At 44.7% G+C, this 20,297-nt stretch overlaps 1 protein-coding gene across 2 annotated transcripts in view; it reads right to left on the bottom strand.

Moving 5' to 3' along the window:
* The window catches only part of Rrp5 (Ribosomal RNA Processing 5), an 86,016-nt gene that overhangs the window by 64,861 nt on the left and 858 nt on the right, over window positions 1–20,297 (bottom strand). The window contains exons 2-6 of one of the 2 annotated variants that reach the window (XM_089578845.1): window positions 13,039–13,145; window positions 10,157–10,444; window positions 7,888–8,055; window positions 7,587–7,820; window positions 2,808–2,873 (exon numbers count right to left, since the gene is read on the bottom strand). In XM_089578845.1, coding sequence (XP_089434971.1) covers window positions 2,808–2,873; window positions 7,587–7,820; window positions 7,888–8,055; window positions 10,157–10,444; window positions 13,039–13,125 — 843 coding nt within the window. In that variant the 5' untranslated portion in view covers window positions 13,126–13,145. Of the gene's footprint in view, window positions 1–2,807; window positions 2,874–7,586; window positions 7,821–7,887; window positions 8,056–10,156; window positions 10,445–13,038; window positions 13,146–20,297 lie in introns of those variants that run through there. The other variant, XM_089578846.1, reaches the window with a different exon arrangement.

Below are 20,297 nucleotides of genomic sequence, written 5' to 3'. Positions count from 1 at the left end.
CTGGCACTCATTGCACTATTGTGTAATAGTGCATTGTTAAGAGTGTCATGGTCTTGAAATGAGTTGATTTCCTGACAAAAGATGCAATTGTCTTCAAAAAGACGCATGTAAACGTTAATAATAATAACCAATGTTTATAGTCCTATAAGCAGTGTGACAAGTACTAAAAACAACATGCTTTATCAGGTGAAATCATAAAACCCTTGGCTACTGATTAACTCTTTCGCTACTGTGCCATAAGCCATCAGTCTTATATGACCAACGATTTGAACCTGCCACCAAAAATTCAAGTCAGCGCTCCTGGACAAGCTGCGCCATCTAGTTTAGTTGAATAACACCATCTGTTTGGTTTCATTTGTTTTTAAACCAAACGTCACGCGAGGAGGTGACGTGAAAAATGAAACTTCTGTAGTCCACCGGTCGGCAATCATAGCCTCTGTTTCGCCGCGCGCTCCTCGAAGGCGAAAGGCTACACTGTGCACTTTTGTTGATTCTTATGAAGTTAATTTTTCCTTTTTTAAAGCAGCTGTGGTGAGTTGGACAACCATGTGGAATGGTCGGATTTCAGTTCCGTTGGTGAGACTTTGTATCAAGAGGCCTGGGTCAACAGCGCGTGCTCGGACATGTTTCGTTTTACAGTTCACATTGTATTTTATGCAGTGCGCTTGATTTGTAAATGACAAGAGTGTTTGTATTTGGTGCTTTAGGGTCTTCACAACATACTGCCAAGATATTTTACCAAATGTGCCAGCAGATTTCTGATTATGATGATGTCAAGGAAGGCCACGCCCCCTTTTCATTAACAGAACCCACTTGCTACCCATCAAAAAAAAATGTTGAGAAAAGGAGGAACTGCAAGCTCTGCTATAAAAAAACAAACAACTCAGAACAAGTGTAATGTGCAGCACATCCCACATCTACCTCCGCTTCATGTCTTCAAGTGACTACGCTCTCTAGTGATACAGCAGCCATATTCCCAAACTTGAGAGGCCACAACCAAAAAAGTGCAGTGTATTATGTATGCAGCTGAAAATCACAAGAATGGTAGCTAAGAACATGTGCACTATTTTGTATAGTAGACTCTCACTAATTCAAACTTCAAAGGACCACAGCTTTTTGTTTGTATTATCACAACTTCACCTCAATACGGTTCAAGACTAAATGTAATTTGCTTTATGGATATCTGTGCACACAAAAAGTGTTTTCGAACTATTTTTATATGCAAACGAAGCTAAAAGTTTTAGGAACAACATAAAATATGGGTAAAAGGCATTGAAAGGTTTACTGAACCAGAAATCTCCAACTGGTTATGCGATTACAAAAAGGTTGTCAATAATGAACTGGTTTCCCAATAGAGTAAAAACGACATTAACTGCGACCTCAAGGGACTGAAAAAAAAAAAACCGTCAGAATTACTCCAAGGCCGAACCATCGAAAGGCTGCAAAAAAAAAGAAAAAAATCGCACTACACAAATTTAATTGATAAAAAAATTAACCAATGGTTGTCTTCTTTCAAGTGAAAACTGAGCAGCAATAACGATAATTCGCTATTCCATAATTTTTGCACTGCATGGCAACTGTCGGGAATATCAAAGCAAAACTATTCCAAAAATGACAATTTTTGCCTAAATTCTATACACGTGCGAAAGCATAATTGCATGAACACCACCTCAATGGCAACCGCATGAAAAGACATGGCATGAGCAGCGCGCATTCATCACTGCCGCGCAGCTATTCGCGCGATTCCGATGCCGATACCTCGCGCGTTGGGAGCGGAAAGCGGGGGCGCTAGGAGTGTAAATGATGTTATGGGATGGCGGCACCGTCGGCAGTGATGGCACAAACATTGCAAGTACTTGGCCGGGACTGACCCATCGGGAGAGTGCTTTTGCACTAATAGTAAGGCCTTTCGCAGCCTCCTCCACAGGAGCTTCCACACATGCTGTGACATCCATGTAAGGAAGCTTCACCACACAAACGAGTTATCGGCACGCATTTTGGGGGTACAGAAAGAACCATGCGGGCGGAAGAGAGGCGAATGGCCCTCTAGAAAGAGACGCCCAAAACGCCGCGCGGCTGGGCTTGGCTTGCACGGCCGACAGCCACTATTGCTGCGGGCTGCTAGCGAAGCTTAGAAAATGAAACTACGCAGCCTCTTGATCGCTTGGAGTGCCGATCGGACATCGACGCAGTCCTCTTTTGGAGTGCGTCCAAGTTAACTGTAGTAAAAGAGGCCGACTTTTCAGCTCGCGCGGCACTGCAAACCTGAAGTATCCAACCTCGGCAACCCTTCTATCGTGCATCGCAAGTGTTGGAGCAAGAGAAAAAGTTTTAATTTACCGAATTGAAGAGAAAACACAATACGGATTAAGTGTCTTTGAAAAGCATTCAAAATATACTTGGCCAACCAAAATTTGGAAATTTGTTTAAATTAACCAAAGTGCAAATTAATTTGAGTTTGAATTATCGAGAGTCTACTGTATTTCAATTTTTTGTTATGCTTGTTTTTTTTTTGTTACCAGAATATTTAACCAACAAATATTCTAAAAATTTTGCATACGCAACTCGAGTTTTTTTCGCTTGGAAGTATAACCATTAGCTACAGTTTGATGTATATTACAATGCACAGTACATTCAATAATTTTATTTTAAAACACTAAAAAAATCGGTCATTTTTTTTGTGGTAGCAAAAGGGTTAAGAACTTTTATTCAGTTATAGCTTCAAACCTTCATTGCCCTCACAGTCCATTTAAGATTGTTTCATCCCATTTAGCAAGTGCAAAGAAAAGTAAATGCAAGCACATTACCTCCATTACTGTAAGCTCCGCCCGGAAACCAGGGAGAACGTAGTCCAAGCTGAAGAGCGTAAGCTTCTAGACAAAAACGGCACACACAACCAGGTGTCACACAATTCCTAAATAGCACGAAAAAGAACACGAAAGCACATAGAATGCAAACAGCAGTGATTTCATTAACTTCACCACCAGGGTGCCTGTCACGTGCCACCTGTGTCATGCAAATCATTCTCTGAACCTCGCACAACACACTGGCACTTCAAGAGCAGTGACTGAATTGCACAGAGGTTAAAACAATGTAAGTCGAGCCACAAAAAGAAGAAAACATAGCACAGGAACAACAGTCAAGCTGCGTCTTAGCACCATTTACCTGAGCCTGGAACCCCAACTGCAGATGACCCACACCACACTTTCATTTTGCCAACCCAAATAAGGAGTTCTATGGTTTTTAATGCATGTAAATTCAATTGCCACATGCCCACCATGGCACTGCACATCATGTGATTTTGCATCTTGCGTTAGTCACAAAAGTCGCTGATTACCTGCGAATTGCACTATAGAATTGCACTATACCATCAGAAAACTCAAAATGTGGCTTTCGCACCGAGTGCTCAGCACCAGAAGCACGCTGTTCATTTTTAAGAACTAAACTTTCAGACTTGGATCTTTTCAAAAAATTGGTCAGAAACATACATTAGTCCCAAAGGAAAGTTGGCAGCTCATCATAAGTATATAAATAAGCCCGAATTTTCAATGCCCGAAAATGCAGTAGCAGCTGTGGTCACTTTGGTTTCGGCGAGACAGTAAGCTCGTATACTAGCAATTGAAGTTCGCCTATACTGCATGCAGTTTTTTTTATTTGGGAGAAAATAATTCAGAAGAAATTCGGGGTGAATTTTTTGGGAGAAATAAGAACCCGTTCATACAATCGAGAGGTTTGGTCGAAATTCAGAAGAGTCGGAAGGTATGCATTAGTAAAAATTCAGCATTCTTTCACAAACCGGCCGAATCACGCGATGCCCGTTTATTCAATCTGCACTGCACACACCGTTTCTCTAGCATGAAACACAGAGGCAATTCCAATGAATAAGCTCTACAGTGCACGTATACTGGAACCAATTTGGACATGTCACCATTTTGACTCGATGCAAAAGAACAAACGCTCCTTGTTGTGAACACACAAACAGCCTCCACACCCACTGGTAGCATTTAGTGCTGTTCTGTGTGCAAAGGACCACCATAGGTGGAGGTAGTGAAGTCATGGTTTGATAAAGCACCACACAACCCCGACTGGTGAAACACACTAAATAAACTGGAAGGATAATGGTAGCAGGGGGCACTGACATGCAAGCTGCAATGCAGTTCAGCAAACACTCCAGCAGTGTTTTTTCTACCCATGCCTAAGTTAAGAGATCAGGTAAGGGGAGGAGTGTGTCTCGAAAAGAATATTTTAATTATTAGGAATATCGTAATATTAGATGCTTTTATTATGTACATCTTCCTCCTGTTTTCTATATTATACCTAATTAATTTCAGTATATCTCAATTCGTTACCATATTATAGGAAAATAACTGAAGCCTAACTAGGTCATTTCTTACAGGTCGTTAAGACACTTTCCCTCACAACTTTTTGGTTCAAGTCGAAATGGAGCTGTAGCCAAAGACCTGCCATGCAGAGCTATGCAATTTACATTGTTACTGTGGTACAGCATCATACAAAATGTTCAATTACGTCAAAGCACCATAACTATGATTATAATTATGGCGACAATATTGTTAAAGGGTCAGTCTACTCACCGAGATGAGTATATAAATAATGGCATATTCTGGTAGTTGGCACCCTATAACATCAATAACGAGGGATCTGCGCCCGGTTTAGGCGGGAATTTCCATTTTATTTCGACGTTAAAAGTCGCGTAAAAATGCATGGTGGCGACCCCAAACGTTCATTTTCTTCAAGGAAGTGGTAGTCTTTTTTTGTAGAAGCATAAGTGAATATACTACGTACGATTTGTATGCCCCAATGTCAGAGAAATGCACGTTTTGTTCTAGTAAACTGTAGAAGGTGTACCGCTCGCTTTTTCTGTAAATCACATGAATATTTATAGTTACACGTATGCAAAACGCAGGCACATTCCCACTTTTAGTTCAGCGTATGCTAGCAGAGACGCAAAAATAAACTCAGCCTATAGTGGCGCCATCTGGTCGTCAGGACGGGAACCATTGCTGTAAACAAACCGACTCTCCACTTAAGCCTAGGAGTGGCAGAATCGTCACTCTAATTATTAAAATAGAGCAAATTTATCTCTTATATGTTTTCTTATAGGCGAGATGAGACGAAGCGAAAGACAGGCGCCCCATTTATGGCCAGTGAACGCACTGAAAAAGGCAGCAACAACGAGAATTCAGTCCGAAGCGAGAGGTCCGGCTTCGACGGGCGCCGCCATGTTTGTCGCCGCGCGGCGGAAATCCAGATGGTTGCCAGATGAGACTACCATCTCATACAGATGTGTTCCCACATTAATAAATTCTATTTTAAAATGCACTCCTTGGAACCACAGCTGGCTAAACGGTAATTTGAGTAAAGAGCTATCGGTTGCCGCAAAATAAATATGGTCGATAAAATTCAGTAGACTGACCCTTTAACAAAAACTGATATGTTTGACTCGGCTGAAAAAAATTGGATACCTCCATAGCTTAGTTCTTTATAAGTTCAATGGTATAAGATTAACTGAAACTGTACCAAAAAAAAAACAACGATTAAAACTTCCGTACGGCTAGTCATGTGGTCAAAAACACGAAGTTGAGAAAATTGCATTTGAAGTGAGTGTGTCAGCCATTTGGAGGTCGCTGTATAGGCCTCAGAAAATGGCGGAATGCAGACATTCTGAAAGGATTTCACAACAGTGGGTAATACCAGGATGTAGGGAAGGGCGCCAGCTTTCAAACAAGACCAAGATGGCGGCCACCAAGGATGCGGTCGCGAGAAGCGACCGGCGCAAAGTGCCTTATTTTGTTCCGAAATTGCCATTTCAGTGCTTCAGAGGCGTCAAACATGTAGATTTTTTTCGTAGCTGGACGTGAAATTAGACCTTGAAACTTTGTAGGAAGGTACTTTAGAGTATAGTGAACCAAACATGCCATTTTAGAAAACTGAAATTTTGGCTTTTTTTTTTTGTTGTTTTTTTAACTATTTCAAGACCCGTGTCTCCCTTAAAGGGCAACTCCGGCGATTTTTCGATGTTCGTCGATTGAAATGAAATTTTAAGACTGTATTCTTTATGGTAGTCTGATATCTCATGTAAAATTTCGCACCTGAAAGCGGCGTAGTTTTTTCGCAAGCGAATTTTGAAGACAAGCGCTCCTCGACGCGAGCAGCACCCATTGATCCAGCAACTTCTACAGGCCACCCTGTACTGTGACGTCACTAGCGTGTCAAGCTAGTCGGGCGCGCGCTGGCATTGGCAGTGCAGGGGAAAACTGAAAACTGGTTTTGAGGAAAGTAAATGACGCAGTAACGGACACCCGAACCGGGACTTGAGGGAGGAGTGAAAGAAGAAAGGAAGAAAGAGGTGCTGTAGTGCAGGTCTCTGGAATTATTTCGACCACCTGTGCAATTTCGCGCCATCTCAACGTGCCTGATGTCATGTGTACGCCAGAGTGATGGGTCACGGCAACTTCTGATGTGCTGTGGGCTGCACAAATTCTTCATCTGTGACAACGGGCGTGATCTACCATAGGTTTCGTAGCGATAAGAACCTTCGCGACAATTGGGTGAGAGCTGTCCGGCGTGTCAACTGGTCTCCGAGGAAGCATTCCCGCTTGTGCTCGGAACATTTCGCGCTAGATTGCTATGAAGACAGCGTGTACCTCAGAGAGGGAGCTTTGGACTAACTAAGGTTTCGTTCAACCGGGGCTTGAAGGCAGATTCTGTGCCAACGTTATTCGAGTACAACCGCCCATCGCAGCGGCCAGCTGAACGAAGCGCAGCCGTCAAGAGGAAGCGGACCACGGAGAGCGCGCTTAAAGTATGTTGGATTGTAGAACTGTAGCTGGCGTGAATTCACTTCAAAAAGCTCGCCGTCGAGACAAAGCTTCGCAAAGAGAGGACTTTTGGTTATGCATTCCCCTGTAAGGACGTTGTGCACCGCGGCAACGTGTCGGCAGCAGATTCTTTCATCAGGCTGGGTCGGCCGACACTCGCCACACGAACAGCTATCAGCGGGAGCATCACATTAACTTTTGTTCTGACGACTGTGTCACAAATGCATGCACGAGAAATGACTCAAATACTTCTCCGAGTTCAGACCGTCTCCATGCTGCAGGTGACGCGGCCTGTGGTGTGACTCGGCCAGCTCGCGGCGATGGATCATACCTGAAAGGTGACTCGTCCAGTCCGAAATCGTCGAATGAGTCGTCTTCTAAAGACTCGCTGGTCTAGGAAAAACTGTTCTCCTCGCTTCAGCCATGTCGACAGCGCGGCTCTGAACTTCGCAGCGCGGCGAACCCGCTAGTGACGTCACAGTCAATACCGCACGAAGGCACCTCTCCAGTTTCGGTTTTGCGGTTTCGGTTTTGAGTTTTGCGTTTTTTGCTGTTTAAAAATTATTTTGGAGTTGCTTTTGAAAACCTTGTATCGTACACATTACAGGAGGTTCCTACGAACACAAAACAGCCATTAACTTAAAATGGCTGAAAAATCGCCGGAGTTGCCCTTTAAGCAACTGCTTAGCGATGGCTAAGTCCACAGCAGATAAAAATGACAGATGCAACCTGCAATAATCTACATACCAAAGGTGAGCTGACAGTTGAAGGCCGGGCAGTCAGTAGTACTGCACGGCCAGCCAAGGGGTTAGCTAAAACAGCACACTGGATAAGCTGCCCCACAGCAAGAGCATGACCGGCATTGCATTTTTTGATAAATGCAGCTGCTTCAGCTCGAGATAAGAAGGCATTAACACCTTCCACTCCACAATCCATGGTGTAGCCATGGTCTTCTATGCTTTCCACTGCTGCCTGAAGCACCTGCAATAAAAAACAAAAACCCCAGTCAGAAACGCTTCCCAGGTAACTTGATGAAAGTGCTGCATACCAATCCTTCCTGTAGTGTTGACCGCGTTATGGAGGCATTCACAGCTGACGGGTCCAAGGAAAGGTTTACAGACACCTTAGAAGATCCCCATTCTACTGGAGCAGCAGAGATTACTTTGCAGACTACAGTCTGGCCTTCTTGAAATAGCCTTGGCAAGGGCAGTACCTCCTGTTGGGAGTCAAAAATACATAAGAATGCATTCAACATGCACACTCACATTAAAAGTATATGTTCCTTTTTTTTTGTTATGTTCTGAAGCTACAGTTGAGCTACGCACCTCAACAGTATGCTTTATCTTTACATTCTGGATCACTTGGGGATATTTAAAATATTACACTGAAATCTTGGTACATGGGCATTTCTGTATTTCCCTCCCATCAAAATGCTACCACCATGAAATAGAAGTGAACCTATAAACTCGTGCGTAGCAGCGAAAAGCTATAGCTATGCTCAGCCTTAGGGCCATTTCATATACATGCGATTTTCGCCTGCGACGCGAATTCTGTCGGTCTGCGACTGTGGAGGGCCGTTGTCTAACTGCAGACGGCCTGCAATCGAGTTCTGTCCGGTTTAAATTCAGTCGCAGTGTCGGTGTGTTCGCTCTGCGACTGACCAATGGGTAGCGCCGAGACGGCGTGTGACATGGGGTCTCTTGGGAGCTGCTGCCGCAGCGTAAGCAAAAGTGTTTATTCTAGTCAAAACATACGAAACATTGCCTTGCATCTGACAACACGCTGGCCATAACATCATCAACACATTCCGTGCAGCGTATCTGTCGCGTTTAATCATGGGTTGCCTATGCGAACATCGAGCAACCTTGTGTGTCCCTCCGACCGAATCCACTGAGTACACATTGCATGTGAAAGCACTGACCAAAAATCGCACTGCGATGTCACCAACTAGGCCAACTGTTTTCGTTCTAGTCGCAGCATGTGAAACGGCCCTAAGATGGTTTGGTTTGGTTGATGGGGTTTAACGTCCCAATGCGACTCAGGTTATGAGGGACGGCGTAGTGAGGGCTCCTGAAATTTCAACCACATGGGGTTCTTTAAAACGCACTGCCATCGCACAGTATATAAGCCTCTAGCATTCCACTTCCATCGAAATGCGACTGCCGTGGCTGGGATCGAACCCACGTCTTTCGGGCCAGCAGCCGAGCACCATAACCACTGAGCCTAAAATGGAAACTTCCCACAGGAGTGAAGTGATGTACGCTGTTCTGTATTACTGAATATCAGATCAGTAATAAATCCTCCATACATAGAGAATTTATTACCTGTTCTGTATTATTGAATATCAGATCAGTAATAAATCCTCCATATGTACAGAATTTATTAGCGATCTGATATTCAATGATACAGAACAGCATGCATCACTATACTGTTTTGTGGCCTAGTGGTTCGAGCATCGCCCTTGCATGCGGGAGGTGCGGTGTTCGATTCCACGTGTCGCTGGACACAAACCGGTGATACACAAGGTATAAGCTTTCCCCAGAGCTGGTGCTTAACTTCTCTGGCGCGAAATGCTTCAAAATGGGTCGCTGACCCCACCATGTGCAAAAAGAACACCTTAAGCCATGATGCTCTTTGGCCGAAGCTGTCCTTGCACCAATAAAGTTAATCATCATCATCAATTCTCCATATATGCCCAGGTACCAGTGCACAGCCTTCTGCAGTTCACCCTCACTAACAGTCAACGCCAATAGACAGGCAAAAAAACAGCACTGCACCTATCCATAGCCCCTCTACCACTGAGAACAAAGCACAATGAAAGCTGAGTATTTTCTTCACCTTTCACAGAAAGCTGAAGTCAGAGGTAGTGCAAAGCACAAGCCTAAATGAAGTTTCTTAGGCAAAGCTTCACCTTCTAGACCCATTTTTATTTTTAAAGCTACTAAATCATGCTGCTTTTATTGCACCAGACAAAAAGCATGACAAGGCCATAATTTCAGCAGAACTAGTAGGCCACAGCATCACAAAACAGCACTCCTGATCATTTTTCCCATCATAGCACAGCATTTTCTTTGCTGTTTTGACTGTTTTTCTAGTAGCCCTGAGTGGTGAAGTGTAAAGCCTTATGAACTGCAGTCCTGGAGTGCAGCAATGAACTTCAGAAGGTCAGCAGTTGAAGCCCACTGCTAACAATTCACTTTGCAGCATCAGCAGTATTCTCAACCTCCCAGTCAATGTTGCCGGTTGGTGCCACAGAAGCATGTTGCAGTCCCCCATCTCTGCCCCACCCTCTAATGTCAAAAGTGAAAAGGCCTCACCATGGTTTCCTCCAGAATTCCCTGGGCAAACTGGTGCAACAGGAGGCTGTACGGTTTAGATATGTTGGTCAGAGACACACGACCTGTGATGGCCCCTGGGAGCGACACACGCAAGCCAAGTTCCTGCACATGCTGCACGCGGCCCAGCAGCACCAAGCCTTCCGCCAACAGCCGAATCGTTAATGGCTCCACAACCACAGAGGAGCCAATATCCTCTTCAGACTCCAGTTCCTGCGACTTCTTTGATCGCTTCCTGCTGCGTTTCTTCGGCAGGTCACTGTCGCGTGCCTGAAAGCAGTTCCCCACATTTTACAATGACACTAGCAGCGTTTTTTTTTTTTTTTTCCCCACTTTGAACCAACAAGAGAGAACGAAAATGAGAGGCCAAGCAATTAAATGACACTGACCCACAATTACTGCCATCAAGATAGCATTGTGAATGGCATGGCCCCCACGGACAATCTATCGCATCCAGCACATTTCACAGCACCATCTGCCAACGGAGCGGAGTGTGGCGTGACTGTGAGGAGGAGGCAGCACGTGGGTGCAGATCAACCTCCTCTCCCTTAACCACAACACCTCAGCACATGCCGTGGAGATAAACGATGGCAACGACGGCGCACGGCGGCACCACTAGGGTGCCATGGCACAACCGGTGCCAACCGGTCTTGAGGCGAGTGTTCTTGCGCTCCCCTCCCCTTGCTCCCCTCATGCTCGGTTACACCAACGGCGACGCTGCTCAACCCACAACCGGGCATATAAGAGCTGCACCTAAAGAAAACAGTTATTCCACTAAACAAGGAAATTCTTGGTGCACAAGTGCACTTACTAGTCAAATGATGAGTTGCAGTTCTTGATCTTTTTAAAGACGGCCTGATGAGAAATGCTTTATTCCTTATTCCAAATGAATAGCGCTCATGGTTTTCAAAACTAAAAAAAGAATTCTTAGCACATCACAAATGAATGCATACAGATCACACTGCGACGATTAACATGTTCACCTGAAGCGTCTAACTTTTACTGCAGAAGCAGTACCATTGTCACAATGCAAAAAAGCCAGCATCTGTCTGTCTATCCTTGGAGAGTGATGCCTACACCCTCCCGGAGCACCACACAACAGCCACCTCCCCACTGCACTCCCCTAGATATGGGACTACCCCCACACCCACCTGCGATCCACCGCCCCACTCTGCCCCCGCCCACCCCCACCCTCCAGAAGTGCCATCACCTAAAAGGCAACCACAAAATAAATACAAAGACACAGTGAGAAAGCCAGCTATCCTCCAAGAGCACCACCCACCAGCAACATCCACACCCAACCCCCTAGCTGCCCACCCTACACCCTAGCTAGGGGGCTGCCCACCCACCACAACCCTCAACTTACCTCGGCCCCCCAGAAAAATCATGTTGTATGTGTGTAGCCTTAGCTTAGACATTTCAGTAAAGGCACCAAAGTAATGATCCAGGGTGAATACAACTGCTTTCACAGAATTGCCGCATCAGATGTCTCAGTATCTCGTTTTTTTTTTTTTTCATAAATTTTATTTGTACAACACCTTGAATGCCTGTAGGGAGGCAGCAGTCTAAAAATGTGTATGTATGCACCCACAAATATGTATTCAAAATAATTAGTGAATACACACATCAGCGCATTACAAGTGCAAATGAAGGATCATAATTCTAGAAACATCGCCATTCCCACCGTACAAGGCTACATTAAAATACAGGGAAACGTAAAAAACTACACAGTGCAAATAAGGTCAATAGGGGATATTCAAAATTCCGCAAGTGCGTTTTCCCGCATAACAACGTTGCCCAAAACAAGATGGCTGACCATGCGTTTCCAGCTGAAACAAAGCAAGAAAGACTGGTTTTTTGTTTGATTCTTCCAAAATACGTTTCTTACATTCTATCCACACCTTTAGCACCTGTCCTGTAGCTCACGTAGTTTGTTTATAGCGAAGTCGGCCATCTTGTTTCGACAGGCATTAATTAATCACTGTACTGAATAAAAGATACTTCTCAAACTTCACCCAGTTACACTTATTCTTTTTCTTGTTGTTGTTGTTGTTACCGCCTAATTCAGCCTTGCGCCCTTCATTATTGACCAACGTTGTATTGTGATGTATCGTTTTTCATTTTATCGTATTACATTATGTTTTGTTGTATTAACATATTATTCTCAGTTGCATTTGCTTTGTCTCCCCCCCCCCCCCTTATGTAATGCCTCAACAGAGGCCTTTAAGGGTAAAATAAATGATGATGATGATGATGCAACATAGTTATGTGGGAAAGCGCACTTGCGGAATTTTGAATATCCCCTATTAAAAAGCATAAAAAATCATTCCCATGCAATCCAAACAGTCTCACACAAAATGAGTAAAAAAATTTCAGGTATCACTGATAAATACTGTGTGCTATAGAGTGTTAACAAAATGCTGTACAAGATGACTACGAATTGTGTACCAGCTACACTGCCAGGTCACAGGAAGACTGTTTCACAAATAGATAGCATAGGGCAATGCAGAAAAGATAAAAGCACAGAGTGGTGGCGATAATATTTCATTACTGCTGCACTGCAATTTTAGGAAACTTTGCAGTGAATAAAACAATGCAAACTAAGCATTACTGTCAGAAATTTCAGGGGCAGTGCAATGGTGCTTTAGAGCTTCACTTCAACCAGACACAGCAGAACCTGTAACATTTATGAATTTGAAAGCTTACTTCTTAAACGCTGCAGCTGTTTTTGCATTCAAAGCAATTCCAGAGATTGGCATTACTATATACCTTCCATTCCTTTTGAATGACAACAGAAGAAAGCCAACTTCTGCATAGGTATTCTGCTTGCACTAAATCAATATTGCATGTGATGTTTTTTTCACCTTGAAAAGGTCATCTTTCTCAAGATTTGGCTTCTTCACAGAAGACGGTCCCCTCCGCACTTCCCCACGGGGCAAGATTTCATCCATGGTTCTTCAGTAGCTCACTTCTGCACAAAAAACAGACCACCAAAGCACTAAGATGACATACGTCAGCTTGAGAAAAGAAGCAAATTCCCAGCAGTTTATCCTTGAGCACAATTAAACATTTCAGGTGACATGTACACAACTGTATACACTGTAAATCTGGAGGTTTTTCTGGGAGTGTGCTACAGTAGCAGTGATTTCTTTAAGATGAATTTAGCACTCCACTGTGGCCATGGCCACTTGCCATGCATGCGCTCCCCCTACTGCGATCAATATGCTGCCTACAGTGAATCTAGTCTCATTAGTTATTGGGCTGCACTTTGCAGATGCACGTTTTTCTTGCATAAATAATTTGATTACTGCCAGATTTGGTGCACAACTTTCCAGGCTTCTTTAGCGTATACCTACTTTTCACTTCCACAAGCACCTGCCATTTGTAATGCTAAACAAATCCGTCAAGTGGCAGCTTGCATCTCTGATTTGATGCAATAATAATGAAAATGACATCACAGCAGGAATTTTACAAGGTCCAGGAAATGGAAACCAATTTTTAGAGCAAGCCTGCACGCCTTTTACTATACATACAGCAGCTATACTTTTACTCGGATGTTCACTAGCACATGACCTCATGACTGGGAGAATTCGCAGTTCAAAAAGTGCTAGAATGTTGCTTTACGCAACGAAAATGCGATTTTCCTAGAAAGATGCACTCAGTGTGTATACCTGCTATATTTACATCATTCTAAAAGCATTTTGGATATGAAAGCAACCAGCAAGCTATCATGAGAAGTGAGCCAACCAAATGCGCAGCTGAAGAAGACACATAGGTGACATCAATCTATTTAAATTTTTCAGCCCGTCGACCACAGAGTGGCTGAGAACACTAAGTGCAACCTGGAGTTTTGGTGGCAACATGGGACACTGCAGTAATCCATAGTCTAGCCTCCCCTAGTTGGCAATGTCAATATGTGAATCGTAATGAGCAGTAAACAGTACACAAAGTGGACATGTTTAACTATGGAGTGAACTAATCTGCAGTGGTTTTTCTTTTCCCACGTCCACTAGTTTGTATTTTATTTCGCTTTCTTTTTAGCGCTGCCTCGCCAAGAGGCAGTAGTAACCTGTTATAAAGGGCATAGCCATCATGTGCTGGAAAGGAAGAATTCACATGCATTTTGCAGATAGTTTGGTTTGGTTTTATGGGGTTTAACGTCCCAAAGCGACTAAGGCTATGAGAGACGCCGTAGTGGAGGGCTCCGGAAATTTCGGCCACCTGGGGTTCTTTAACGTGCACTGACATCGCACAGTACACGGGCCTCTAAATTTCTCCTCCAAAGAAATTCAATCGCCGCGGCCGGGATCGAACCCGCGTCTTTGGGGTCAGCAGCCGAGCACCATAACCACTGAGCCACCGCGGCGGCAATTTTGCAGATAGTAGTGACAAAAGGCACCATTCTATAGCAGCATAATGTTGCTTGGAAAAAACAAAAAAGTGTCAACTACAGTAAGACGTTTTGGCAGCACAGTTGGTTATGACGCATCATGAAGTGAGCAGCGCAATCTAAGACAAACACACACACAGTGAGACGAAAAATGAGAACAGCTCTCATTCTTCGTCCCACTGTGTATGTGTCTCAGATTGCACTGCTCATTTCAGGAGGTCAACTACATAGACACTGTGCATGACAAGCCTATGTTTCGTTTTAGTTTTTTACACTGCACTCCACAGCTGATATCATGCCACTACATCAAAAAGTGACCGTCACGACTTTCACTGGACGTAAGTGTGTGGCACACTGGCATGGACTACACAAGTTCTGAATGAAGTATTAACAAACCCCTTACCAAGTGAATTTTTATTTTTGGTCAAAAAAATTAGTGAGCTCCAAATGGAATGGAAGGACCCAAACCAACCTTAGTTTTCAAGAATAAAAAACTTTGTGGTTGCAACATTTTCACATAATTTGTGCATATAATATTTCCATAATAATAATAATAATAATAATAATAATAATAATAATAATAATAATAATAATAATAATAATAATAATATAACATTAGCACATCAGCTGAGCAAAAACTTCGGTATTTGAAACGTAAGCTAAGACTTGAACCCGCACTTGGCAGCAGACTCAGTGCGCTCCAAGCTAGAGTACGGAAGCGTTGAATGGGATCCATTCAGAAAAAACCAAATGAATAAAACTGAGAAAGAAAGTCCAGCAACGTGCAACAATGTTTATACTGTGAAAACACAGATCAAAAAGCTCAGTCACAGAACTTCTTGCTCGACTAAACTTGCCCCCAACTTTTGCAGTGACAACAAATAGCCAGTTTAAAATTTATTTACTTAATTAACAATGGTCAATTCAACCTTAACACAGAAAGGTATCTCTAAAAAAGATCCTGTCCTGTTTCTTTCTTTCCAAGAACGAATGAACATTGGAATTCCTTGCCGTGTAACTTAATAGAAATTACTGCCCTGGACCAATATGAACAACTCATCCTCCATCACTATGCCGTTAGATACAACTGTTAACAATACAGAATGCAGTCCAGTAGTGGGGGGATATGTGTCTCTCCTTTTTATTTCTTTTGTGAAGTTCGTGGTAATCTGACGTGCCGTAACCATTGGCAACACTGTGACCATTTTTTTTCATTGAATTCTTATGTAGACACTGCACTGGAAACAGCTGTTCTTGTTTGGAAGAAACTGTGTTTATACAATACCTGGAGTTTGCCTATACTGTGCACTTACATTGTTTTTTGTTGCAGTTCGTTCGTACTGAAACCAAAATGTCAGTTCACACTCACCCTGTATTGGCACAGAAAGAGCTAACAGTATAATTAAATAAATAAATAGATACTGTCACACATCACATGAGATACATTATGCAGCCAGGGGTACTCTTTGTGAACATCCAGAACTGAATTTGAAGCAGCCATAACTGAACAAAAATTATTAAGCTTGTAAAGAAGACAAGGATCAGCAGCTGCAGACTCCGCGCCAGCGCGAGATGAAAGCACAAACTGTTTTGAGCCCAGACCTTTTCAATAGAGGTTGTCCAGCTAATAAAGCTAGTTTTATACCAGTGGAGGTTGCAGGACTACATCCTAGAGCTGTGAAACTGGACTCTCGCTACCACCATGCCATCTGACGCCACCTAGCCAGTCGGCTCTTCGACGGTGCCCATTACCTGCCCTGGTGCGCTCCAACACCGCGACCCTGCCATCTTCAGCGGCACAGCAGTAACAAACGAAGAGCATCAGAAACAAGTTTATTCGCATGTAGTTAAGTGCTCAGAGACCAGTTCACATGAAGAACATCAAATTCAAAAAACATAATGCTATGCTGCCTACGGAAGTGGTCGTATACGTCACCATGGCTTCATTCAAATGCTGAAGTTTTAACGAAACCAGCTGCGCCGACAATGGCGCTTAAAGATTCTGGAGAAATCTGCGCAGCTGGATTGATTTAAACCCTTTCAAATACAGCACGCTATATCAAATACACCAAAAATTCCAAAAACCACAGGAAAATTTCTTAGCTTACCAAATCTTTTCAGTGGTGTATCAAAGTATCTACGACACAGTATCAGGTATCTGTATCGGAAATCAATTCTGGTTCGACATCTTGTATCGGTATCGGAAATACAATTTTTGAGGATATCGGATACATAGCTTGCACGTGACATCACTTCAGCCTCCATCAAGCGCTTGCGGCCATGCTGCCAAACCATTCGGCCGTCTCAGCCCGTCCGCCCAGCGACACCTGACCACTCCTCGGACGCTTTGGATTATTTTCTCATCTTTCGGGCGCGATGCCTACTCCACAGATGAATGAACCATTCAGTGCAGGCTACTGCTCTGAACTTATTCGATCGGTGCGCGTACGCTATGCACACAAAGTGAAAATTTGCGACGATATAGGTCCGTACACGCTGCGACCGGGAGTCGACGCGGCGATGGGCGTTGATGTGTTCCCTGAAGTGACCCAGGGGGATATCGTGTACTCTTTCCAGCTTTGTGTAATTGGAAGAAATGAAAGCCTTCTAATCAATGGAAGCACACAACGATTTCTACAGTAGGTAGGTGAGAAGCCTGTCTGCGATGCGCCTACGAGACGAAAAGCTCGGCCTCGGCACGCCGCTTTCTCTGCCGTCATTGCTCACTGCGGTCGTGGCGATCCGAACCGGCTTGCCTAGTGCTGTAGCTAGGATGCAGCGACGCGGGACCCAGTTTGGGTTTGCGTTGTCAGACAAATCAAAACAGCAACATTCACTTCAGGGTGTAACCATTGCTTCCCACGTTTTCGCAAACATTTAGTTGACGACACAAGCCTCTTACCTGTCACAAAGTGCTCTCCGCACACAAGTAAATTTGAGTTATCGGGGTTCAAATTGTCGCGCTTAATGCGAGCCAGCCACAGTTCGTGCAGATTCGTACTGAGTCATGGAGCGCTCGCACTTGCATGCCTGCGATTATCTGACGAATGCACATGAAGTTCGTGTTCCCGGAAGTTCGTGGCGCCAGTCCTGTCGTGTTTGTCTCTTTTGTCCACGTTTTTTAGCGCCGTTTTCCTCCTGAATCATGAACCAACTAGCCCAAACTAGAGTTCTTCTTGAAGTTTGTGTTAATCGGCTTCTTGTTTCACCTGGACCTGTCGCTACAGTTGGAGCAGCCAAGGGCGGCACACAAAACCATACTGAATCTACGGATGGACGAGAACAAACATGATGGCAGCTAACATAGGCAGCGGTTAGCTAGAGGCGGTCTGGCGGTGGTTCGGCAGCATGGCCGACTAGCAGCCGACGGCCACCGGATGTGACGTCGGTGCAAGCTATGTATATCAGAATCAAAGATACTTTTTTCAAGTATCGTGCCCAGCTCTGGGGCCTGGACCTGCCCCTATACCCAGCCGCTGAATGAATACAGATAGCTAGCACCAGACATAACGGACGCCATAATGGTGGACTACTCATACCGGATACAGCAGTGCAGGCCAGAATAGGTTTCGATAAGCAGATTATAGAAACACACACCTTGTCGCAGAGCTCCTGATTCGCCAGCATGGCAGCTGCTGTGACACTGAAGCAAGCTATGCACAGGGCCCTACTTCTGGTTCCACCATAAAATGCGCTGGAGTCCTACCACAACTTAATAAAAAAAGAGAACCTAATCTTCAGAACAGTAAACTGTATGAAAAACCGCACGCCTGCGCGGAATTAATTTTTTTGCCGCTGAAATTACAAACGCCACAGAGTAGCAAAACTGCCCAAACTGCATGCTGTATTATAGGCACCCTGCACCCGCCAGGCACCGCCACCGTCGAGGCTGCGTTCAGCTCCCCCGCGCGGCCAGTTCCTCGTCCCTGTCAGGAAGGCTCGCCCCGCGACTGCGAAGGGATGGCGTCTGCTAGCGGCTGCCGCTGTTCGTAGAGGCGGGATTTCAACCTATTCATTCATGAGGCTGAAAAATTATTTCGAGGAGCGAACGTCAGGAAAGGAACGAAGCTTTTTGAAGCAGGCCATGTACGCAGTGTGAAAGAGGTGGTGTCGTGCGACGGGAGCGAAGTAGCAGCCCGGTGCATTGCGCAGACAAGCGTCACTGCGCTACCGAAAACGATCAGATCAACGCTAAGAAATATTTCTATCTAATGCCTGTCAGCGCTGCACTCACTCATTTTTTTTTATGAAGTTATCTTTCGGTAGACAGCTTGTAGCCGCCGGCTGCAGTTGCAAGGCAAGCAAATGTAAACACGCTGCTGCCGTTACCGTGTTTTTGGAGCGGTGTGAAACGCTCTCCAAAACGAGCCACCTGCAAGCCTGGGGTGTCCCTGCATTTATAAAGGCTTACCCTGCACTTTCAAAGACGGCCAGTCGGCATAGCATTGAAGGTAATTAGAAAATTCCAGTTGCTGAGCGAAGGACGCAAACCTGACTTCATAACAATCTCGTTTGCCGCACCTTCGGTGTTCGATGTGGAATACCCTGTTCAAACTACGCCTTGCAATGATGTGTCCATTGCGTAATCCGCCACTCAAATTTTCTCATTTTTTCAGAAACTGCCAGGCCATTATCGCTACAATACGTCCGTCAGTATTTTGGAGATACGAAATGTCCAATGAACGAACTTTTGCAAGCAGAAGAGAATGCAAGCTGCGGCGAAGCGCTTGTGCGCACTGAAACTCCTGCGGAAAACATAAACCTATTTGACTGGGATTCTGCAAAAAAGGAGTATCCTGGCTATTTCATGCCTGATTCTTGAAAAAAGCTTGTGCTCAAAAACCGGAATTTCATTGCAATGTTTGTTAAATTTTTACGCATTTAGTACAAGTGCCCCGATTCTTCGACATTAGGATATATGATTTTTATACTAAATTATCACCCAGTCATTCAGACGTGCAGGCAAAGATTTATCACGAGCATGTTGCCGTTGCCCCTGAAAACGTGCTTTTACTGTCGAAAAAGAGGCTGGACGACAAGGCGCAGTGGAAGCGAGCAAGGATTCCGCGCATAGCTGGAACTAATGTAAACGATTCTTTGCAGCGCAAAATTTGGGCTTCTTCCTCAGGTGTGACTGCGGGTGGATTTCGGCGGAGCTTTTTAAGCCCACATATTGTTGACAGCCATGTCAATGACCGAAAATCGTGGGTGCAAGAAGAGGGAAGGGTTCCCAGAGAGCCATTAGCATTCCTCCGAGTCTGCTGAATTTACCATGAGTCAAAAACCTGTCTAGGAGGTAATGCATGAGTCAGGTAAGCGTCTTCCGTACAGGTTTGACCATTGTTTGACCAGAAACCGCGCGCGCGTGTTGCCCATCGCAAAGGGTGGGCCGTCTCCCAATGTCGCGTTGAAAATCCATAAAACCTTGTCCGAGGCGAATTTATATATTTATTATTGCATCCTACAACACAGCAATGTCTCCCCCTGTTGTTATGTGCCATTTGATGCTCGGGAAGGAGGCGCACAACTGCTTCGCGACGGCGCGCGCAACACAGCGGGAGCTGCCGGGCTGCCCCCGCCTTCCTGACAGGGACGCGCGCGCCGCCGCCAGTGGCGCGCGCGTCGCGCGGGAGTTAGATGCGCAGGGTGCCTATATGCGACACGCAAGTAAATACATCTCTCACAACGCACACTGAAGGCATGTTGCGCTACAGAGGCTGCAATAGAACATTA

Source organism: Amblyomma mixtum, chromosome 3 (assembly GCF_055824585.1).
Source record: "Amblyomma mixtum isolate Tamu chromosome 3, ASM5582458v1, whole genome shotgun sequence".
Lineage (NCBI taxonomy): Eukaryota > Metazoa > Arthropoda > Arachnida > Ixodida > Ixodidae > Amblyomma > Amblyomma mixtum.
Note: the sequence above shows the minus strand (reverse complement) of the source record. Positions and strands in the feature narration are given on the sequence as shown.